General features: G+C 45.6%; 3 protein-coding genes across 3 annotated transcripts; 1 reads left to right on the top strand and 2 right to left on the bottom strand.

Moving 5' to 3' along the window:
* Positions 1-2: 2 nt before the first annotated feature.
* On the bottom strand, positions 3-1,300 carry atp5md (ATP synthase membrane subunit DAPIT). The gene is made up of 4 exons (XM_010872910.4): positions 1,179-1,300; positions 471-575; positions 272-367; positions 3-119 (listed from the first exon to the last, which is right to left on the bottom strand). The coding sequence occupies exons 2-3, from the start codon at positions 555-557 to the stop codon at positions 278-280; spliced, it is 177 nt and encodes a 58-aa protein (XP_010871212.1). The 5' UTR covers positions 558-575; positions 1,179-1,300; the 3' UTR covers positions 3-119; positions 272-277.
* Positions 1,301-1,508: 208 nt separating this feature from the next.
* Positions 1,509-16,457, top strand: pdcd11 (programmed cell death 11). The gene is made up of 35 exons (XM_013135305.3): positions 1,509-1,626; positions 1,878-2,007; positions 2,097-2,234; positions 2,452-2,616; positions 2,834-2,992; positions 3,244-3,364; positions 3,796-3,971; positions 4,152-4,259; positions 4,451-4,657; positions 4,885-5,009; positions 5,816-5,879; positions 6,020-6,166; positions 6,330-6,581; positions 6,795-6,911; positions 7,097-7,291; positions 7,413-7,586; positions 7,742-7,955; positions 8,107-8,259; positions 8,531-8,640; positions 8,949-9,442; positions 10,211-10,273; positions 10,357-10,444; positions 10,571-10,660; positions 10,836-10,941; positions 11,780-11,957; positions 12,105-12,161; positions 12,357-12,479; positions 12,839-12,958; positions 13,067-13,235; positions 13,374-13,652; positions 13,770-14,020; positions 14,133-14,301; positions 14,383-14,536; positions 15,130-15,295; positions 15,849-16,457. The coding sequence occupies exons 2-35, from the start codon at positions 1,900-1,902 to the stop codon at positions 16,018-16,020; spliced, it is 5,412 nt and encodes a 1,803-aa protein (XP_012990759.2). The 5' UTR covers positions 1,509-1,626; positions 1,878-1,899; the 3' UTR covers positions 16,021-16,457.
* A 1,087-nt stretch (positions 16,458-17,544) lies between these two features.
* zgc:175214 (uncharacterized protein LOC557610 homolog) lies at positions 17,545-23,953 on the bottom strand. Its single transcript, XM_034294123.1, is given in 8 exon segments — positions 17,545-18,390; positions 18,656-18,738; positions 19,678-19,719; positions 20,490-20,532; positions 20,859-20,965; positions 20,967-21,022; positions 22,606-23,026; positions 23,731-23,953. Coding segments are annotated over 7 exon segments (477 nt in total). The 5' UTR covers positions 22,631-23,026; positions 23,731-23,953; the 3' UTR covers positions 17,545-18,269.

Below are 23,953 nucleotides of genomic sequence, written 5' to 3'. Positions count from 1 at the left end.
CCTGGTGAGTTACATTTTTATTGTTAAATACACTGTGATACCAAACAATATGGTGTTATTATGAGCACATCCAGCTGCCGCTAAACCTCAGCCACTGTACTACAGAACAGTCAGGAGACCTGCAGGGGAAGAACAGGAGAAATGTCCATTTAGATAGCTTGCCGACCAAGAATGTCACCTTGGTCAGAATCTTCCGTTACAAATGGGAAAGTTAATTTACAAAGTTCCCTTAGAACAGTGAACACAGGAAAGCATCAGTTATTCTACTCACGACATATCAATGCGACGTGACCGCAGCCTGTTTTTTGGGCCTCAACTTGAAGAGGAGGACCATGCCAGCTATGCAGCCGTATGTCAGCAAGACGCACTGAGAACAGGTTGGCACATTAGTGACCCTCGTGGGACTTTGCACACACTTGAAACAATGGTCAAACTCGACATTAGAAATTGTCATAGGTGTATGAACTTACGTTCCTCCTGCCTGTGATCGTGTACGCATTGAAGTACTTGGCAAAGCCAGTAAACTGATGTTGAGTTCCGGAGTCGTGTCCGCCCATGTTTGAAATTTGCTGGTCCTGAAAGCGATAGATTTAGAATAATATCTGTAAATTATATTACATTTAACTGCATGCTGAAGGACAAGAGGTGTGCAGCAGTAGCCCCCCCCCCCCCAATAAAAAAATATTGCAGGAAACTTGATGGTTGATGGTAACTATAAAATAATATTTGTTTTCTGAAAACAAACCAGACAAATATTGCACCTTGTTTGATGAGGCTTGAACATTACGCCGGCCCGCAAGCCACTGTATCCACCGCCACAATCGGTTTGTGCATAAAATTACTGTAATTGATTTTAGATGCATTGGTGTTCTATTATTTAGGCTTCATACGTTTGTGGATAAATGTATGATTTTGTTCACCCGGATGAATTTCATTCACAGACATTAACTAGTCCGCTGGTTAGCCAATAGCTAATGTAGAGGTTAGCAAGAAGTCCATTACCATGCCACTATGTGGAGCTAACGAATATTAAGATAGCTAGCTGATTAGCTAGCTAGTTTGACCACCTCCACCAAAACATGTATTTGATCAACCCCAAGCGGGACACCGCCTCGACAACATTATTATAAGACATGGTAACGTGACTAAAACTAGACAATGTATTTTCCTGTTCTTACCTTAAACACACCACCCTTATGAACGGAATAGAACAAGTGCCCTTCAACAGAGGCCAAAATGCTAAATTCAGCAGGAAATCCCGCCCACTCCTAACGACGCAATAGTTAGGGTTGGGGTTAGACGCATTAATCCAATACGTGCGGACGAAATTAACGTCAATCAACTATTGACCCCTACTTTTTAGTGGAAACAAGAAGTGATAGGTTTGTTATAACGTCAATCAATTGTTGGTTAAACATGAATGGACAATTTGGGAAACGGCCATGTTCCGAAACAGTAGGTGGCGGTAATGCACCAATATTATTGGATCCAAACCACGCAACAAACTACAGAAGAAAACGAAGAATATCCATCAATGATAGTTTCCTGTCTGAAAACGTGTCGTGCTTTTTCGGAACTGCACGTGTGAACTTGCATACACATTTTCTGGACATTAAAAATAAAAAGGTACCGTTGTTTTGGGTGTTCCGTGTAAAGCGTTGGTACTTGCTGGTTTTTGTCTTTGGAAGATTTTACTGATTGGCTGGTTTGCATGCATGAAAGGCTAGCTACTACTACTGTGTTGCGCATGTTTGGGATGGGATGTATTAGTTTGCTAACAAAACACGGAATCCATTTGTGTGTGAGAATGTTAGGATGTATGTTTTTTTAAGTGACCTAGTCAACCCAACTACTTTTTAACATTGATTTGTCTGTAGATATTACATTTTGTAGACAACCATGGCATCAACTGAGGATGACTTCCCTCGGGGAGGGAAGGCCAAAAAGACCAATGAGGGAACAGTGAAACCCGTGAGACAACAGACCAAAGTGGACAATCTGTTCGAGGTAAGACATTGTTTTAACTCATAGCTATTATTCATCTTCGTGTGGTTTAGCTCATGTGTATCAAGCATACTGTGCTGCCTATCTTTCAGACACACGATCCAGAAAAAACTAAGAAAAGGAAGGGTCAGAAAGAAGATGCTTGGAAAAAAGTTAAGAAGCCAAACACAAACAAAGAGGAGGATTTGAAGCTCAATACAGCAACCACTATAGATATCCTACAGTTAAAGGTAAGTGCAATTAACACACAATTTGATATTTCTCTGGCATATCTATCCCCCACCCATTCAATGTGGATAGGAACCTGGGTCATGTTCACTATGACACAATGTAGGAAAATGTTATAAAACACTTATTATTATTGTTTTTTTCACCAAGTCTAGTCAGTCTCTCCCTGTGTCAGTTATATTTGGGTCCCAATGAACAACTGTTGTGTTTTGCCCTCAGAACCTGAAGGTGGGTCTCCTGCTCCTGGGCTGTGTGAAGGAGGTGACTGACTTCGAGGTGATGGTCAACCTGCCCGGTGGCCTTCTGGGGTACCTGAACATAGCCAACATCTCCGACTCATATACCAAAGTCCTCAGTGACCAGCTGGACTACCAAGACGCAGAGGTATGACTGTCACTGTCAATGTAGCTTCTGCAGAGGGGATTGTTGCCTTTATTACATGTGGTGCTTTAACTGTTGTTTGGTGCGTAGGGTGTCCCTTGTTGCAATTTGGCTAGTTGAATTTGGTCTAAAATACCCAATACTTTAGTTTACAGTGCTGTAATCCCTAGGTTATCTGCTGCCACTGTAATTGATCCGTTCGGTTCTGTTTCCCCTGAAGATCTTTGATCTCTGTAGGCTCTTCTCACCTGGGATGCTGGTTAGGTGTACAGTAGCCCGGTTGGAGAACACCAAGCGAGGAATGGTCAGCATCCAGCTATCAGTCAATCCCAAGGAAGTCAACAAAAGCTTGAGTACCGCGTCTCTGAAACCTGGCATGGTAAGGCATCATATGTGTAAGAGGATGAAACCCTCTTAGGTCTGACTACACGTCCTTATAAATCCTAATGTAGATTCGAAAAGACGTTTGAACTGAAATCTTACAGCGTCTTCGGTGGTGCTACGAAGTCTCTCTCAGGGTCCCATGGTCAGGATCATATTCTGTGACTCTAGATTACGTTCCCCAAAGCAGTGAAGTTTGGGATTATGTCCTAGGCGTAAAGTAATGGGTCACGTACTGTATCGTTTCAGATCTTAAGTGGTTGTGTGGAGAGCGTTGAGGATCATGGCTACCTGGTTGACCTCGGCATCAAAGGAACCAAGGCATTTCTACCCAAACAGGCGGCCAGAGACCACACCAATAATCCTAAAGGTACTTTGAGTCACATTTTACATACATTCCAGTTTATGTTCAGTATGAGTAGCAATTAGGGCTGCAACAACTAATCGATTTAAAATTGATAAAAAGTACACAACAATAAAAATGGTTTGCAATGAGTTTCCTTATCAATTGTTTAGGTCTAAAGTGAGACGTATATAGAAAATGCATTGAAAGATAGATAGGAGACTGCATTCCTCTTTACTGTAGCCTAGTCTAAAACAAATGTCTGCTTTTTGTAGAGCTCCGTATTAGTTTGGAATCTATCCATGAGTGGCATGTGAAGTGAAAGACCCTGCTCCTGTGAGATGCACTAATATGACGGTAGCTGTAGCAACCCTAAAACCGTTGGGTTACTTGTTGCCCCTCCCATTTGGAGAGCGGGTTCACGGCCAGGGATAACGTGTTTTTCTCCTGGTTTCCAGAGCTAATGGTGGGCCAGTATGTGACCTGCCGGCTGGATGAGGTGAAGAACGAAGGGGGTGTGGTACGGCTGTCCTATGGCCCCGCGGCACTGGGTCAGGGCATGGCAAACGCCGAGCACGGCTGGACGCTCAACAACCTGCTACCGGGTCTACTAGTCAAAGCCCAGATCAAAAAGGCATGCAGAACCACTACACCAGTGTTATATTATCGCTTTGTTGTTACGGCTTTCATGTAAACTTGTGAGCATTTAAATGTAGCTAATACAGCTAGCTCAGTAGTTATTTCCTTTTTTATTTAAATGTTTTAAAATAAAGGAACTATCCTGTCTCGCTGAGTGTTAACCCTCTGTTTCCAGGTGACCCTACATGGTCTCATCGTGAGTTTCCTTTCCTCATTCAACGGCCTGATCGACTTCATGCACCTGGAAGCCAGCCATGCCTCCAAATTAAAAGAGGGAGATTATGTAAGAATTCACCTCATGCATACAAGGTCTATAAATAAAAAATGAAATACCCCAAAAAAATATCAACCTGTTGACCGTAAAGGGTGGGGGGGGGGGGCTGTTGTTATGATCGACCTTGAAACAAATTACAGATTGAACCCTGGCCCGTTTTGTTGACCTGAGTGCCTCCTCCTCCCTCTCTCCAAACGCAGGTGAAGGCCTGTGTGCTCTACGTGGAGCCCTCCACCCACCTGGTGGGTCTTTCCCTCCGCAGCCACCTCCTGCTCCCGTGCTCGGACGTGGAGCTGGTGGCCACCGAGAGGATAGGGGAGGTGGCCCACGGCTGCAAGATGACCGCGCTCCATCACCTGTCGGGGGCCATTCTGGAGCTGCCAGACCGGACGGTGGCCTTTGTGCACGTGAGTCGGGGGGGGGGGGGGGGGCAATTCTTGAGCAAATTGTCGTTGAACACGTTGCGACTCTGTTGGACGAGTCAAGTAAAAGCATTACATTCGGAATTGCGGTGGGCACAGATGATTTCGCATCTTCCGAGGGCTCAAACACTTTGCCCACACATCTGGCTCGGTGACTGTCTGTTTCTGTTTTGTCCGTTTTTGATTGTCTGTTTTGTTTATTCCCTCTTCAGAGGAACCACATGAAGGAGCCCAAGGAGGAGTTCAACCTGAACCGTGTCATGGCCAAGCCCGAACACAGCTGTCGGGTCATGGACTTCAGCCCTCTGGAGCAGATGCATGTAGTCAGCCTACGCCAGTAAGTAAGTGTGTGTGTGTGGGTGTGGGTTAGGTCTTACTGAATGAATGTGGACCAAATGTCCCCATGAGTATAGTAAAACCAGAAAAACATTTACCTAATTGGGACCTTTTGCTGGTCCCCGTGAGGCAAAAGTCAATTTCCGGCTCAGGGTTTAGGTTTAGGGTCAAACTTACAATTGATTTTATAGTTAGAATTGGGGTTTCTTTAAGGTCCAGGCGTTGTTGTTTAAGTTTAGGGTTAAGGTTAGGCATTACATCTGGGTAAAGTTTAGGCATACATGTTACTTAATTGAGGTTAGGGTTAGGTTTATGGTTACATTAGGGTTAGGTTAAGAGTTAGGTTTAGGGTTAAGTTTAGGGCAAGGGAGCATGCAATTTCTATTTTCTGGTCCCCATGAGGGTAGCTGCACAAACTTGTGCGTGTGTGTGTGTGTGTGTGTTGACACCGCCATGGAAAGGTTTAGTTCTTACCTGCATACAAAACCGTCCGCGGGTGAGAATCCCTCCCGACATGTTGACAACATCCAGGCCGAATGGAATGGGGATCATCTATATCAGTGTCGCGACATCAAGCGTATATGGAACGTTCACAGACATTGAGATGACCTGCTGTTGCTGGCACTTTTCACTTTAATATAAACTTGGCTGCGTTTTGTGTACTCCTTTCTTTTGCAGCAGCCGTTCAGATGACAAATACAAAATAATGGATGTTAAAATGTATTTTGCCACACTCTCCAATGCCAAACAGCCTTTTTAGTTTGCGTGTTCTGTTTCCTTTGTCTAACCCTGCTATCTCGGTTATAGGAGTATTATTAATGCCCCCTTCTTCAGAAGATACCATGACATCCAACCTGGACAGTTCATTGAGGTAAAAATCACAATCTTATGAATAATTTTCCTTTCGTTTGCGCTCGCTCCTTTTTCCAGCAAAAAATCAATTCTGACCGATTCTGGCTTGAGGGTTCTGGATAACGTGTGTGTGGTGTGTGTTTCCCCGGTCTCTCCCAGGGCACGGTGACATCGCTGGCAGCCTACGGCATGATGGTGAAGGTGACGGACTACGTCAGAGGCCTGGTGCCACGGATACACCTCTCTGACATCATCCTCAAGAACCCTGAGAAGCAGTACAGCGTGGGCATGACAGTCAAGTGCCGGGTAAGTGGGGCACTGTTCCTCTTCTAGAGGAAGGTCGGGGTCAACGACGGAGACCTTTGGGAACCACTGGCGAATAAAGAGCCATTGTGCGCAGGCAGCAGCCTTGTGCATTTTTTGTCACTTCTGGTTTGTGATCTGTCATTTGATGTTTTTCTGTTCCCAGGTGTTGTTGGTTGACCCGCAGAAGAAGAAGTTGCTCTTAACCAGGAAGAGGGCCCTGTTGGATTCCACCCTGCCCCTGTTCCGGACATACGAAGACGCGCAGCGAGGCCGAATATCCCACGGATTCATAGTTTCCATCAAGGACTTTGGCTGCCATGTCCGTTTCTATGGCGAAGTCAAGGGGCTGGTGCCCAAGAATGAGCTCGGCGCAGAACCCATGATAATTCCTCAGCATACATTCTATGTCGGACAGGTGAGGGCAAACTAAATGGCTGCCTGGAACGGTTCTGAACCGAGACATTTTCATGTGTTGTAGCTTTGTTTTTATTTTCAATATTATGTATGCATGCATGATGTTTGAAGTAGCCTATTTACAGTTCTTGAACAGACACTGTGACTCCTAGAAAGGTTCATCCACTTCTGTATCAATACAGGTTAGTCTTAATTGCTTCTCTGTTCTGTTCAGGTGGTAAAAGCTAAAGTGCTCAACTGTGATGTGGAGAAGGACAAGCTGCTCTTGTCCTTCCGGGCTGTGTCTGGGGGAGACACTGTGGAACCAAAGTTCGATTTTAATGTTGGACAGGTAAGAAAAATGCAGCACACCCTTTCATGCCGTAAACGTAATTTTGTATTTTTAGGATTTTAAGTGGTCTAAAATGTTCTGTTCTCACTGCGGTGGTGTTACATGTTTTGAAGTTTCTTCTCAGCATAGTCAGAATTGAACTTTTTGCATTCTGTTTTATTTTCTCATTTATCTTCTACATTAAGATATTGAAAACTAAGGTGGTGAGTAAAGTCCCCAGTGGTCTGGAAGTGTCCATTCTGCCCGGGAACATCACAGCCTTCCTACCCACAGTGCACCTCTCTGACCACGTGTCCAACTGCCCACTGCTCTGGGAGGGGATCCAGGAGGGTGATATCATCCCAGACATTGTCTGCGTCAGCCTGAACAAAAAGCTTATTGTATCCTTTTTGCGCCCCCCCCCCCCCCCCACTCCTATCCACGCACACATGTGCATCTTCAGCATCTTACAGGTACGACAGACATTAGAGCGCCTCGCTCCTTAACCCTTGCTTTGTATAGACTCTGACCAAGAAGCCCGCAGTGAAGTCTTCCCTGGAGGATTGGGGCGTGGTGGCCAAGGAGTTCTCTGACATCACAGTGGGCATGCAGCTGATTGGCTGGGTCAAGAGCATCATGCCCTATGGCTTGTTCGTGCAGTTTCCCTGCAACTTGGTTGGCCTGGCCCCTAAATCGGTGAGTTTTTGGAATGGATCTAGTGAAGTTCGGGATGAATCACTAGGTGTTTGTCAGTAGCTGGAATAGCTGGATTGGAAAGATTTAAATTTGTTTAAAAAGTGAATAAGTTGGTAGAACGGGCCGATGGATTGACAATGCTATTCATCCTTTAGGAAATGAGTGACAAGTTTGTCAGCGACACGGCAGCTCTCTTCCAGCTAGGCCAGACCGTGGTGGCCAAGGTGATCAACATGGACGAGGAGAAGCAAAGGTTCTTGGTCAGCCTTCGGATGTCTGAGGTCAGCTACTCCAAGGAAGAGGCCCAGGCCAGGCTGGTCAGAGGCTTTCAGGAGCGGAAGACCGCACTGGAGATGATGGCCTGCAGAGGTACCATTAACCACTCTGGGATCATCTCCTTAGTTCCTTGACTCCTGGATTCCTAGTGACAACATCACTTCCAATACGTTGACTAGGAGTCGGATCAGAATTGGAATGCCACCAGTTACCTTGAACTCTCCTCCCCGTCTGCTTCTCCCAGGAGACTCTGACCTCCTCAAGCAGCTGTCCGCAGTGACCGTAGGCCAGAAGATGAAGATGAGCGTGGATGAGGTGAAGGAGGATGGGAGCGTCACCTTCAAGTCTGATGAGCTCAGTTCAGCCACCGTACTGGCTACCAAGGAACATGTGCCGGGTGAGTGTCCCTCATCCAACCAATCGGGGTTGTTGACTCCCGTGAGACAGGATGTGACTATGACAAATTCATCAACCCTGCGCCCAATAAAACATGAACTCATTACCCTTTTACCAGACAACACGGGGCGTATTGACTGAACCCAATAATAATGGTTTTGCACTTCCCTAACAGACACAGCACTGGGAATATTTAGCCTGCGGCGCACAGGGAATGTTTTGACAGTGACCCCATAGTCATAAGGATGCACTATATTTGTGTCATTCCACAGGTACGATGGTGACAAACCAGAATTGCAAGCCGGTCATCCTCCATGTCGACCTTGTGAACTCTCAGGTCTACGTATCCCTCTTGTCCAGTCTAACTGGCAAGAAGACTGCGGTGAGTATGAGGGGGCAGTTGTGGTGACATCCCACTGGGCTCTGGTCTAAGTAACACACTATGTAGAACCTGGTCGGGGGGCTGCCTTGCTGGATCCAGTATCTTATGTTTGTGCGGCTGGAGTCTTTGGTGTATAAAAGGGATGTCTTTTATTGTCATCTATATTGTTTTATTAAATGGGCAATTTAACAGAGCTATATATTTCCTTTTGTAATTCTCTGCCACCTTGTGGTCTATCTGGTATTTTCCTGTGGTTAACGCTCCACGGTTCAGAAAGTCCTAAATGGTTTTCTTCCTGTACTTTCCAGCTGAAGGCGGGTTCGAACCACGTTGCCACAGTGCAGCATGTCGAACCAGACTTTGCCGTCATCTCATTGGGCGCCACAGCTCACCTGACCGTCATCCAGAACACCCATCACCTCAACGAGACGTTCCGCTTCGACTCGGAGAAACTGACTGCCGGGAGAACGTTGACGGTCACTGTGCAGGAACCTAGCTGCGGAAAACTGGACGGTTTCCCCTTAGTGGCCTGGGAGCTCGGCGAACCCAGCCGCCAAAGGTTCACGTCCACCTCAGAGGAGTCCAAGGGCTGTTACCGCTACGGCGACATTGTCCAGGCCAAGGTGAAGTCGGTCAAGCCCGCGTGGGTGCTGGTGACACTGGAGGACGGGGTCACGGGGAGCGTGCACGTGTCCGAGTGTCAGGAGGTGGTACGTCCGGGGACTTTCCCCACGTCCCTCCTGAAGATAGGTAGTGAGGTCACAGCCCGGGTCATCGGAGGACGTGAGGGCCGCAGTCACAGGTGAGGTGTGCCTGTGTGTGCGTTCCCGTGTGTGCGCGTTTGTTTTTAAATCCTCGTGGGGACAAAATGTCCCCATAAGTATAATAAAACCTGAAAAACACGCCTCGTGGGGAACTTTTTTGAGGGCCCCATGAGGTAAAAGTACACTTCTGGCTCAGTGTTTAGGTTTAGGGTCAAACTTAGAATACATTTTGGTTAGAATTGGGAGTTCTTTAAGGTCCAGGCGTTGTTGGTAACGTTTAGGGTTAAGTAACAGACGGACGACTCTGATTTGCACTAGCACAGGCAAACAACTTTAAAATAAATGGTAAAACTATATATACAATATTTTAGTGACTTACAAAATCAGAGAAAAGAGGGAGCACGCTCCCCAAAAAGGAAAAGTAGTGGGCTTTTTTTCCCAAAGAGAAATGCAGATTAAAGATTGCCTCCAGTGAAATGAAAGTTGGGGTTTGATTTTGTGAGGTCCAAGTTTAGGGTAAAAATTGGGCAAAAGAATAATAGGTTATGGTTAAAAACCAAGGTCCAGGTTAGGGTTTGGTGTAATACCAAGGGACAGGAGTTCCAAACTTTAAATTAGGGACTGGGGACTTGGGGTTAAGGATGAGGAAAGGATAGGAAATAAGGGTCCAGGTATGGTGTGTGTGTGTAACATAAAGTAGATCCTTTGCTAATTAAAAGGATTGTTTGGCTCTTGTCGAATTCTTGATAGGACTTGTTTTTACAGCGTCTTTGAGTAAAATAATGTATTGTTGTCTTTGGTTTTAGATTCCTGCCCTTCTCCCATCGTAACTTCACCTACTTCTTGCCTGAACTCACACTTCTCCCCAGGTATGTGTTTATGGATGTGTTATTTCAATTTATCACATACAAATTATCGTGTTTTGATTTCCTGTTATCTCTCTCCAACACAGTAAGTTAAAAGATGCCGATATTACGCCGGTCAAGACCAAGGAAAGGAGTTATCAAGTTGGGGACAAAGTTATGTGCTTTGTGTCAAGGGTTAGTTTGAAAAAAGCCAAGTTAAATATGTCATTTATGTGTGAAACATATTTATTATCTTAGCATTCCAACCTGTTAGTAGCACTAGTAGTGGTGATCATGTATGCTTGTATGTTTCTTCCCTAGATTGTTCCAGGAAGCAAGTGTTTGGAGGTGACCATAGATCACACCGTTTCTGGGACTGTGGACTTCTTGTCCATGACTACTGACCTTAAAGTAAGCATAGGAAAATGCATTGTTTACTAGTAAATTACTTCAGTACAAATTTAGTCTGTCTCTACCTTATATCAAGCAATTGTATAACAAATACTGTCTTTGAAATATGTGCTTTTTAAAACAAATTAAATTCAGTGTTAAGTCCAGCCTAACCAGTATGTTTGCCTGACTGCAGGAAGCCCGGCACCCAGAGAAAACCTTCAAGCTGGGCCAGGCAGTCATGGCTAAGGTGCTGAAAGTCAGCTCATCCAAGCCGTCATACATGTCATTATCTTTTATTGGTAAGAACAAAACCCTCAAATTATATCTCTCCTTCTAACCGCCACCAGTACATTTAACATGACCTGGACCCTTCTAACCGCCACCAGTACATTTAACATGACCTGGACCCTTCTAACCGCCACCAGTACATTTAACATGACCTGAACCCTTCTAACCGCCACCAGTACATTTAACATGACCTGGATCCTTCTAACCGCCACCAGTACATTTAACATGACCTGGACCCTTCTAACCGCCACCAGTACATTTAACATGACCTGGACCCTTCTAACCGCCACCAGTACATTTAACATGACCTGGACCCTTCTAACCGCCACCAGTACATTTAACATGACCTGGATCCTTCTAACCGCCACCAGTACATTTAACATGACCTGGACCCTTCTAACCGCCACCAGTACATTTAACATGACTTGGACCCTTCTAACCGCCACCAGTACATTTAACATGACCTGGATCCTTCTAACCGCCACCAGTACATTTAACATGACCTGGACCCTTCTAACCGCCACCAGTACATTTAACATGACCTGAATCCTTCTAACCGCCACCAGTACATTTAACATGACCTGGACCCTTCTAACCGCCACCAGTACATTTAACATGACCTGGATCCTTCTAACCGCCACCAGTACATTTAACATGACCTGGACCCTTCTAACCGCCACCAGTACATTTAACATAATGTCGATTTTTGTATTTTATTTATTATTTTTCATCAGTACGTTGATAGAATGACCTTTCTAACCGCCATGTTTATGTGATAAAAGCCACACCATGTATAACGTGCTGGCCATTTTGTAGTTGTATTTAATGTTGGTTGTCCATCATGGTCAGATTTCGACCGGTTGGAGAAGGACATGACAGTCCTGGGGTTTGTGCAGAGCATGGACGCTGACCAGGGCCTACTGGTGAAGCTGCCGTTCAAAGCCGTGGGATCAGTTGCCCTGACGGACCTATCAGATTGCTTCAGGCAGAAACCTTTGGAGGTATTCAGCAAGAACCAGCTGGTCAGGTCAGTGTGACTCTTTAAACTTGACTTCAAAAACTGGCTAAATCCAGTTAACAGTATTAACTGTATTGAACTCTGTTCACCCTGTTCTTCAATACATTTTGTGGCTGTGGTAAAACAAATAAAAAAAATTGTGCTTTCTTTCTCTAGGTGCTACCTTGTAAAATTGGAGGAGGGCAAATGGCAATTGTCTCTCCGGTCATCGAGGTGAAATACCCACTCCATCTCTTCTGAAAGATCAAGTGTATTAGGAAATGTCTTGCCAAGCAATGTTAACTTGTATTACCCCACATGTCTTGTGTTTTACTCTTCTTTTTACCTATCAATCCAAACTATAATCCTATTCACTGTAAAGGGGTTTGAGCACCAGTGAAGTGACTTGTTTCATTATTTCACTTTCAGGACAAACCCACATATAGTGTCAGCAGTAAAGGATCCAGAGGTTGAGTCCGTACACAAGCTGACCGTGGGCCAGATCATCCGAGGCTATGTGAAGAGCGTCACGGCGCAGGGAGTCTTCATCAGGTATTGCTGTTCCCAAGAATGATTTCCATTGTGCAATGACCCGGAAAGATCCAGCAGGTGTATTCCTGCATTTCTCTGCATGCATAAGGCATTGATGATCGTCTTAATGGTACCAATATTTACCACGGACAGGGACAATCTGAAACCGTCCGACAGCTTTTCCCATCATGTTGCAGTCACCACTGTGGAGCTGGTGGGGAGACTGCCAACCAGCTAGAGGAGACTATTACAAGACATTTTACATGATCTTCCTCGGTGTGGAAGTCGTTTGGTCCAAAATGCATCTGCAGTTCAGTTAACACGGAGTGTCTCACTTCCCCCGTACCTATTAATGACCATGGACCGGTCTTCTGTTTCAGTTTGTCTAGATCCATAACGGCCAGAGTCCAGTACCAGAACGCCACCAAACACGTGTCTGACCACGAGGTCTATGCCAAGCACGTCCCTCAGAACACCCTACTAACAGCCAAGATCCTCAGGTACCACGTCCCGTCGCCTGACGGTCTCCCAACACCTCTGAGCTCACAACTTTTAAGTGAGCCCGTGCCATGATTTAAACGTTTGGCGCCATTTTGTCATTTCTCCAGCATCAACAGAAAGACCCAGGAGGTTGAGCTGTCTCTGCTCCAAGAGGACACGGGGAAGCCCGATTTGCTCTCCGAACTACTGGGTTCGCGTCCGCGTCCAGCGGGAGAGGCCAAGAAGGAGCGTAGCGCAACGAAGAAGAGGAAGGGCACAGTGTCAGAAAGCAAGGATGTGAGTCGCTCTCTTTGTCCGTTACGAGATCTAGTGTGCATGTGAAGTGCAAGTATTTCTGTCACTGAAATGAAAGGGGCAAGGTGCAATTAGAATTATACTAACTCATCACCTTCCTGATCTCCGCCTGTCTTGTAGGGACCTAAAGAGACACCTGCGAAGAAGAAGAAGAAGAAAAAGAAGACGGCCAAAACGGATGACAACGACAGTGGAGTGGAGGTGTACTTCAGAGAAGTGGTGGAGGAGGAGGAGGAGGAGAGAGAGGAGAAGCCAGCTAAGGTAGTGAAACCGGCCAGACTGCAGGTGACCGCAGGGTTCTCCTGGGATGCAACGCTGAGCGCTCTAAAACCAGCCTCCAGCGCTCGGGGGGGAGGAGAGTCCAGCGACGACGGTGATGAGGACAAGGAGACGACGAAGGTGAGCGACGCCGACCTTTTCAGCCGTTAGCAGTGTATACTCAAGTAAATCACCCGGAATAGTGCTTTGCGTCAGGGGTCCAAGTTGTTTCTCACACCGCCTCGCCCTTTGACCTAGCCCCGGAAGAAGTCCCGCCACGAGCAGGAGCTGGAGAAGCGGGAGACTGAGAAGGCCCTGACCAAGCTGGAGACGGAGCTCATGGACCCGGGTCTCCGGCCCCAGTCCGCGTCGAGCTTCGAGCGCCTGCTGCTGGCGTCGCCCGACAGTTCCCTCCTCTGGCTACAGTTCATGGCCTTCCACCTGCAGGCCACACAGATCGAGCAGGCTAGGACGGTGGCCGAGAGGGCCCTCAAGACCATCTCCTTCAGGTTAGTGTCACGTGGCGATAGTGTCTGAGATTCTTGTCCCGCCCGTGCGGTCGGTTATGTATTCGCTCTGTTCGGTACGTTGGGTCGGTAACCCTCCCGTGTACTCCCGCAGGGAGGAACAGGAGAAGCTCAACGTGTGGGTCGCCCTGCTGAACCTGGAGAATCTTTACGGGACCGAGGAGAGCCTCCAAAAGGTGTTTGAGCGGGCCCTCCAGTACTGTGAACCCATGCCTGTGTACCAGCAGCTGGCCGACATCTACGCCAAGAGCCAGAAGACTAAGGTAGCTACAGCCAGGTTTTCTGTTCTCGTGCTCTTTTCACTGGTTTGGTATATTCTCAACGGTGAACTTTTGTGTTTGTAGGAAGCTGAGGGCCTTTATAAGACCATGGTGAAGCGCTTCCGTAAGGAGAGTGCTGTTTGGCTGAGCTACGGGACCTTCTTGCTCCAGCAGGGTCAGAGCGACGCCGCCAACGCTCTGCTACAGAGGGCAATCAAGAGCCTGCCTAGCAAAGACAGTAAGTCTAGCCCCTTAATGGAGGAGGAAAAGGAGCCTTTGACCACTATCACAGCATGCAGTGCTCTGCTGCACTTTTCCTCAGCTCCTGACATAACTTAGCAACAACCTCTGTGAATTCCAACCAAACAACGACGTGGTATAAGGTTCACTTTCCTGGCTTTGTCCAACTACACTAAAAAAAGTTTTTGCACGTCACATTTTATTATTCATTTAGTTTGCTATCCCAGATGTTTTGTTAGCGTGTCTCACTGGCTTTAGGGAGTGGTGGGAGTAGGTTTGCCATGGAAAAGTACACAGGGGTTGCCTAACAACATTGTCTGGGAGGGAAGCAACTTGAGCCTAGTGAGACTCGCATGATTTCTGAATCTGCTCGGAGCCAACACCTAAATTATACCTAGATACCCATAACATTGTATGTGTAACGGCTCCATCTAGTGGAAACTTTATCAGTTTCTGACCTACCTTATCAGTTCAGATCTACATACCTAGAGCTTCAGACAGCACATGCTATATACATTTATTTTTTTAAAGTTTGGATGTCTTTTGTTGGTATTTTGAGACCTTTACATGTTGACTGCCATCCCTCCCCAGGTGTGGACCTTATAGCTAAGTTTGCCCAGCTGGAGTTTCGCTATGGTGATCTGGAGCGTGGGAAGACCATGTTTGACAAGATCGTGACCAGCTACCCCAAACGCACTGACCTGTGGTCAGTGTTCATTGACCTCATGATTAAACACGGCTCCCAGAAAGAAGTCCGGTGAGTGGCTGGATTTGTGACGTTACTTTGGACTAACCTGATACCAGGTCTATTTGGCGTGACCAGGACAATTACAGTTGACTGGACAGCAAAAATGAAGTTTCTTTGTAAAATTGAATTTGTGAAAATATCATGACTCATTGAAACTGGGCACTTGTGAGCTCTTATGGTTGTGGGGAGGGAAATGCACTCTCCTCCAGCATGTATGTGCTATGTCCTAGTTGAGCACGTCATAAAAAATGGCACAAGGTTACACTGTTCTGCATCTTCGATTCTCTCAAACCCAGTGGAAGGTTTTTGCGAGGCAAGGCCACAGTAGTGAATTGGACAGTGGCCGTGTGAACAAGACGGGGAGGAGGAATATGGTGAAATAAATATTTTTAAGTTCAATCAAATTCAGTAATTGAACATGCATCCTTCTTTAAGCTACTGGGAAACTTGTTTCACTCATTTGACTTTGGTACCATAACCATTATAATGGTGACATAGGCTAGTGACAGAGCCTGTGACCACATTTTGGAGGCAAGTCTGACTTTGTGTTTCCTATGTGCAGGGCTCTCTTTGACCGTGTCATCCACCTGAGCGTGGCAGTGAAGAGGATCAAGTTCTTCTTCAAACGCTACCTGGAGTATGAGAAGAACCACGGCACACCAGAAAGCATCCTGGCAGTCAAGGAAAAAGCCTTGGAATATGTGGAGTCAAAGGGGACCGAGGCCGCTAGCTAGGCACGCACACTTCGAAGAACGACACACCAGACAATCTGACTGTCAAGGAAATGGCCCTAGAATACAAGCAGTCTAAGGGGACAGATACTGCCACCCACACACACAGAGCGCTATAGGCAGATGGAGACATGCATACTTTGAACAAACAGTGAAAGACACAGGTTGAATTCCCTTCAGGATAGTTTCTTGTGAGCCAACGTGTGTTGACATGATCCAGAATTCTATAAACCGGGTGGATTTGTTAGATTCTTCATCTTATTTGTCAATAGCTCGTGTATGTAAAACAATTTACTAAGGAGGTGTCATTCTGCCTGAATGTTTGCACATTTTTTTTATATAAATTGCTCATTTGTAAAATGCGCGAATGTGTGGTTAAAAAATGCGTTTCTATCTGAACTGAATGAAAATAATTGAATAAAATCGATGATATAAAATGATCAAGACAAATCCGCTAACATATTGACATAAGACGCACCACAGAAATGATACATTACGTGACATTTTATTTAAAAGCAACAAACAATACAAAATGACAGGATAGGGATCACAACGGTACGTAGATACAGGCGAGGCTAGTAGTTTATCAGTCTAAGTTTATGGCGCTGGGTACGTCCCTAAGGGCACCCTGTTCCTTATATAGTGCCCTTCAGTAGAAAGAAAGAGAGTGCACTTTAAAGGGAACAGGATGCCATTTCAGACATACCAGCCCTGAACTCCAATCTCAAAGTAGACAGCCCCGAAACCCTACAACCCTGAAAGGACGTTTCACATTGTCACATTCGAGTGTACTTGCAAGTGCGCTTGTCCAAGCAAGTTAGGGCGATGACCGGAGTCAGTTAAACCGCTACGGCGTTCACTGACTGGCCACACAACCCTAGAGGACTGGCGAATGAGGTTGCTTGATTCAATTAGACATGAGTGAAGTTGGTCACCTAGCCCCTCAAGCTAAATCAAGGGGAAGCTTTTGTAGATTAGACTGGTGCTAAAAGTGTCACCTGGTCAAAACTGCATCTGGTTTCGATTAGTATTCCACCAAGGGAAAGTGGCCAGGGCAAATGCTTAGAGGGGCTGTCTACTTAGCAATTAAAATCCAGCCCTGGATATATAGTTTTGTACATCAGAGAGCTGCTGTGTTCTTGACATTGGACTGGTCTTGTGGCGATTTCAACCTTTAGCTGCGTTCCAGCCCGACCACATTGCAGTCGCCAGCCAATATCTTACAATGACTAGAGAATGTTTTTACATACCAGCAACCACATAATTTAATAAAAGCAATTGTTGATTTCCGGCCCGACTACATAGCCAATGCATGCCTACTTGTGCAACGTCTGGATCATTTTTATATATATATATACACTATACATAAATAGTTATGATACAGCTTATATACGCTGCACATACCACTGATGCAATGCGGTGCAATGTAGTCGGCCTGGAACGTATCCAATGTTTTCACTACCTTGGTATATAATATTACATATGTTGGAGTTGGCAGTATTGGACAGGTTCTATGTCTGGCATGTGTTTTTTTTTTTCTTCCCATGTTGTGTTTGTGCTGGCTTGTATTGTAACACCCCTGAGATGTGAGAGGTATCCATTCATATCGATCCTGATTTTTCACCAATGACAACCTCAGAATGCCTGACGTGTAGCTTGTGATTGGCTCTATCTGGCAGTGTTGTACCAGGCGTTGTCCAATGACGGGCAGAACTCTGTATTCTAAAGTGGCACCCTTTCCCATTCTGAATGATCTACCGGGGCCAATATAAAGCCCCGCTACTAACCCAAGAGAGACCAAAATGATCCCCCCCATGTCATTATTTAGAGGGAGCCCCATTGCTGTGCTAATAGGGCTAAATTCCAGACCCTTACACTATCTCACAGGGTCATCTTTTTTTCTTTCTTAAGAGCCACTGCCAAACCAGTTGTGTCCAATCCTAAGGCATTCCTATGTGTCCTGTCCCTCAGTCATCAATGACTTAGTTTTGACGATCTGAAAGGCCTGGATCGGTATAATCAGCATCGATGTACAGTCCCACAAACCCAACCATATTGCCAATGCTCAGTGAAAGACCAGTACCAAAGGAGCCACTTTGAGAATACGATCAACCCTTTTGTGATGTCTATAAGATGACCGTCGTGTCCATAAGATGACCATCATCCATTCCATTGTGTGTAAATGTGTGTGTCAGAATCACCTCTATTTGCCAAGTACATTTACACGTGGGTGTCCCGGTATCTCCGGCCCATCACACCTCCTCTGGGTCCTGTGGCCCCTCTGCTCCCGGCGTGGGGTCCGGGTGGAGCCTCAGAATGGGCTTGTTGCACATTGGGCACACGCTTCGGATCTCCAGCCACTTTAGCAGGCACCTGGATGGGACACCCAAAGAAAGAGGCTGTAAGATCCCCCCCAAAAAACATGTAACCTGTTGAAACACTGGCAAGGCTTTCTTCCTTAATTCCTTTCATGAGGTAATCGCTGATCTGACGAGGATGGCTACTTCCAGGAAGGGAGGATGGAAATGAGAGGGGCTATTTTAAGATCTTAATAGGGCTTCTTGGACATGACTGAGATCAAAGATGTGGTTACATTCTTTGTAAAGCTGTCTTAAAGAAAGCAGGATTGTTAACTCACTTCTTGTGAAATGCATGCGAACACGGACACACGGCTAGCTCATCTCTGGTCCGAAACTCTTCCAGACATACTGCACATGTTTGCTATGGGGGCAAGAAGAAAAGTATGGGTTAGTTTGTGCATGTTAGTGTGCGTATGTGAATGTTGGCTTGTAGGCATATGTACAGTACTTTTCGACAGGATAAATGACTAAGTGGATGTTAAACATTTCCATTTGATATTCAGACATTTAAGACAAGGATCCATCATCAGATAAGATGAAAAATTATACAGTGCCCTCCAGAATTAATTAATTGTAGTCTTAGACACTTAGTGACTTTGCAACCCCAACCTTCGCAATTCTTTAAATGTGGTCCTTGGAAATAAAATGTGCCACTGAATCACCCTGATGACTAAGGGAGTTTAGCCTATGTGTCACCTTATATGTATACCCCAGCCTGTGTGTCACCTTATATGTATACCCCATTTAAACAGGATGTAATGGATGAGCACTTCAGACTTCCCAAAGCCTCAGAATAACTTTAAAATGTAAAATCTTAATTGGAATATATACCCATTAGATTTTGTTCTTAGGATTTTCTAGAGGTGCCAATGATTGTTTTTAATAAAATAATTATTGATTGATTGATTTCAAGAAAGGTCTTAGTTTTCATTCTGTAAGAGGTGTATTTGATTTTGAGTCTAAAATCAAGCTGATTAACAACAATGCATATTGGCACCCAAGGTAAATATGAACTAAAAAGGCTGTGATGCCTTTTTTCAGACATGCTTCATTCAAACATTAGCTGAAAGGAAAATTAGATAAAGTGCCGATGTCTTGGCGACTTCTTCCCAATGAGCCAAAGATCTCCATACTACATAAGGCAGATTTGTCTGGGTCAACAGCGGCAAGGCTATCTGGGTATTTCTGGAGGGCACATCGGTGTGCTATCTGGGTAATACTGAAGGGCCCTGTATCTTTGACATAAGCTTCTCAAAATTAAACCGCTTTCAAATTAAAACATAAGAATGACATGACTTACTCCTAGAAGGCTCAGCTTCTTGCTTGCCCCTTTAAGAACGACCTATGCAGAAGGATGAAGAGCAAACAGAGTTTGTGACAACAGGTTTGTATATCAACAGCGTGGAGACAGAGCTGTTTAGACTATTTGACATAGACTAACACCAATTCACTGTATTTAGTGTTGATATAATGAAGGTTTACTATAAAGGATTGTGGGTTTCAGACAACAAATAGGAAAAACTACAGTTGTATTTTTAATCCTTTCAGCTAGTGAATAGTATAATAGTACTGGTAAGTCTGTTCAACAGTATAATTATACAGTAGTATTGTTAATCCAGTCCAGAAGACATTGAATAATATTCATATTGTTAATCTGGTTCAGAAGACTGTGAATACTACAGTAATATTGTTAATCCTGTTCATAAAACAGTGAATACTGCAGTAATATTGTTAATCCTGTTCAGAAGACAGTGAATACTACAGTAATATTGTTAATCTGGTTCAGAAGACAGTGAATACTACAGGAATATTGTTAATCCAGTTCAGAAGACAGTGAATAGGACAGTAATATTGTTAATCTGGCTCAGAAAACAGTGAATACTACAGTAATGTTATTCTGTTCGTAAAACAGTGAATACTACAGTAATATTGTTAATCCAGCTCAGAAGACTGTGAGTACTACAGTAGAATTGTTAACCCAATTCAGAGGCCTCTTGCAGTGATAATCAAGCTAATAACTTTTTTAACCTGTTCCTGCTTCCTGACCCGATTGATTAGCTACCACATGAACCCATTACAGAAGGCTCCAGGAATGAATGGCCAGAGACGAACCTCATTGTAGCTGAACTGCTCCCTTGTGCCTTGCTGTTTCAACCTACAAAAGAAAGTATTCAAAATACAGACAAATAACATGAAATCGAAACTGCCATGTTCAAATACAGACAATTAACATGAAATCGAAACTGCCGTGTTCAAAGTACAGGGAATTGATACAGAAACGACAGTTCAAAACGCAGGCAACATAAATCTGGGCCTATCTCATATGGCTCAATTGTAAAGCACATTTCTTCTTCGACTTGAATGCTGTTGTGCTAAAATCGCACAAACAGAACGAGGATCGACTGATGCGGGGGAACGACAGCAGATTGAGGTACCGCCAGCCAGCGGCCATGTTTGTTTGGGTGCCCCCCCACCACCTACCTGAAGAGGTAGCAGCAGAAGATGAGGCTGAGCATGAAGACGAACAGGCCGATGCCCAGCACTATGACGTAGACGTTGAGCGGCAGGCGGTACGTGGTGTCCATCGGTGATGTCATCGGTGCTAAGTCCGCAGTACTGATCAGAGTGCCGGAGACCTAAACATACTGAGAGGCGGTAGTGGAAGTATACACGTTAATAGTAGTAGCAGCATTTGCGGTCGAAACTGTAGTTTTATGGGTAGTCGGGGAAGTAATATCAGTTGGAGTAGTAGTTTTCTTAGCAGTAGTAGTCGTATTAGTAGAGGTTTTTGTAGTAGTAGCGTTGGTAGTTGTAGTAGAAAAAGAAGATCAAGAGACATACTTTAGATATGTCTAACAGATTTGGAAACATCTCGTCATGTCAGAGGCCGCGTTAAAGCCAGACCATCGCGTCTTGTGACGTGTCACACCACTTTTCATACCATGAAAGTGTTATAAGTACTAGTCTTTTGTGGTTTTCAGAACAAACGAGCCAGCGGCTTATAAACACCTTTAAAAAAAGACAGCAACACTTAACAGGCCAGATTTTCTCACCGCTTACCTCATCACCAAAGGTGTTCAGATCTGTGTATTTGTAAGGACGTATAATTACACCTGAATAGAGAACTGTGTTTTCTAACTGCATTATACCTCATGTCATCATCCCTCCCACGGACAACAATCCCTTTTATATCATCCCGTACGCCTCAGCTCAAGGGGGACAGACATGTTTTATTTATCCAGAACTCCATGTCAGAGAGTCTGGTGAATGTTGACAGGGTCAATATTTGGTGAGCAGAGAGGGGGAGTGTCCGCCTGGAGTTTGGCTCCCGTTCCACCCTCACCGCTCCCTCCTCTGACTGGAGCCGTGGCGTGCAATTGGCCGTGAACAAAAGCAACATGGAGGACGGTGGCACCACTTCCGCCAGCGCGCCATCTGTTCTGACTCCCCTTCGCGGGCTACGTGGCTGCCTGGCTGTCGTGCCTCTCTGTCGTGAAGGGGTTTGTGTGTGTGCGTGTGTGTGCCACATGTGGTCCTTAATCTGGTGTGTGTGTGTATCACGGGTGGGGGAAGTTGGGGGCTTCATCCTGTTCCTGAACAGACACACTGCCACTCCAGGGGAGCAGGCACCATTTGGCAAGACAATGGTAGATGGGAAGCCCCACTTCCACCCTATACGCCCCCGCAAGTTCACGTCTTATTAATTTGCCCCAACACGGATGACCCCCACTGCCCTCCACCCTGCTGTGCGCACACACACACACACACACACACACGGACGGACGCTTTTGCCAATATACACACACTTCTTGACCAGTCGTAACAGCCGTGAACGTGTCACTTCATAAAGTGAATGAATGGGTTCGGGCTTCAGCGACACAGGTGGGTGGGGTGTGTGTGTGTATGTGTGTGTGTGTGTGGGGGGGGGGGGGGGGGGGACCATATGCGGACAGCGGCTATCGATTGAATAGAGACACAAAACCTTCAGCGGCGCCACAAGTCACCGTTTCATGTTGGCTCCTACTAGCTAACACATTGTGTATAAACATGACACACGACAGGTCTCCATGTGACACCACATCCCGTAACCCGACTAACCGCACGGGCTCTTATGCTGTTTAGCGGGTTCTAGGCACATCAATCACAGAGTCCGTTAGCGGTGAGAGGCGGATTCGTAGGCTGAGGCTCCGGCCAACCAAACATCTTGACTTGGTCAGAAGTCACTTACCGTTACACCATTGGAATGGTTGCATGAAATCGGAACTCCCATGGGCTGCACCAGTAAATCCAGGCCCTGTTGAGAGAAGGCCGGACCTGGGATCGGGACCAAGCCACCGGGCGAACCTGACGCCCAGAGATTGTAAACCCCCCCAAAAATCAGTCACAGCTTGGGCTAAGTGGAGACGGCGGAGCGGTTGGAGGTTGTGGTGGATCGTCAGGAGATATAAGCATGAAGATTCAATCCGATCCGAGAAGGAGATTCTGCAAATCCTGGCCGTGCGGTTGTGTCCACTCAGCAGTCCACGTGCAACATATCCCAATCTGGATTAGCTCCCGGAGTTAGGATTGGGAGATTTGGTATTGGGAGTGCTGCAGTACTCATGTGTGCTTCTCCTCTGTCAACATTGACAATGTCATCTTCATGGTAACTGCCAAAAGAGATTTAAAAAATCTGTTTAGTGGAATGCCTCTCACCTCATTTGAAGGTTTATTGATGAAAATGTCATTTATTAATCACTATATACTGTAAGTTTACTCAAGGCTGAAATCTGACCTTAAGCACTGTGCAAAGCAGTTGGTCTTTGCTAACAATACAAACAACAGAGAAAAAAAACAAAACAGTTGCTATCCAGTTATTCTCGTTTCCAGACACTTCCACCCAAATGTGCGCAATAAGCCTGGGGACCAGTAAACAGAAACCAGTTCATCTCACTGACAGAAAACCAGTCCAAATGACCGTCCCTGCTCTCAATCCATGAGGGCAATTTTCAGGCATTAGGTCCTGCTTTGTTCCCATCCAAAGCCTTTTGAACGGAGGGATTTCAGCAGCCTTCTCCCCTCTGTCTGTCCTCTATCTCCTCCGCTACTGATTCGATCCTGTGATCTACCAGAGTACTCCTCACAGCAGTGAAATACAATTCCCCAAAACACTAACAAAGAGCTGGACCACTGAGGAGAGCAGCTCTCTAGCTGTCATATTTTGTCAGTGTGTGTGTGTGTGTGCGTGTGTGTGCCTGTGTTTAGGAGGGGGGAGTTCCTACTCTCCCTCTAACCATCTGCTGCTTCGATTGAGAAAATCGGAGACAAAGACAGTGTGTGTGTGTGTTTATGTATGTGTCGATGTGTCTCCCACCTCCAGCTGGCCTTGTCATGGTTCTAGGGTTCCCTCTTCGTTGTCAATCCATAATGGTGGACTAGAAATCGGCTTCTATCCTCCACTGCTGCTTCTGCTATTGCTGCTGCTATTCCTGCCTCTCTCACTCTTTTTTCTTTCTCTCTTTCTTTCTCTCTTTCTGGTTTGTAAACAGATCTTTGGCTGTTGATCATGTGACTAGTCGTTTGCCTCGCAACTCTTG

Source organism: Esox lucius, chromosome 9 (genome assembly GCF_011004845.1).
Source record: "Esox lucius isolate fEsoLuc1 chromosome 9, fEsoLuc1.pri, whole genome shotgun sequence".
NCBI lineage: Eukaryota > Metazoa > Chordata > Actinopteri > Esociformes > Esocidae > Esox > Esox lucius.
Note: the sequence above shows the minus strand (reverse complement) of the source record. Positions and strands in the feature narration are given on the sequence as shown.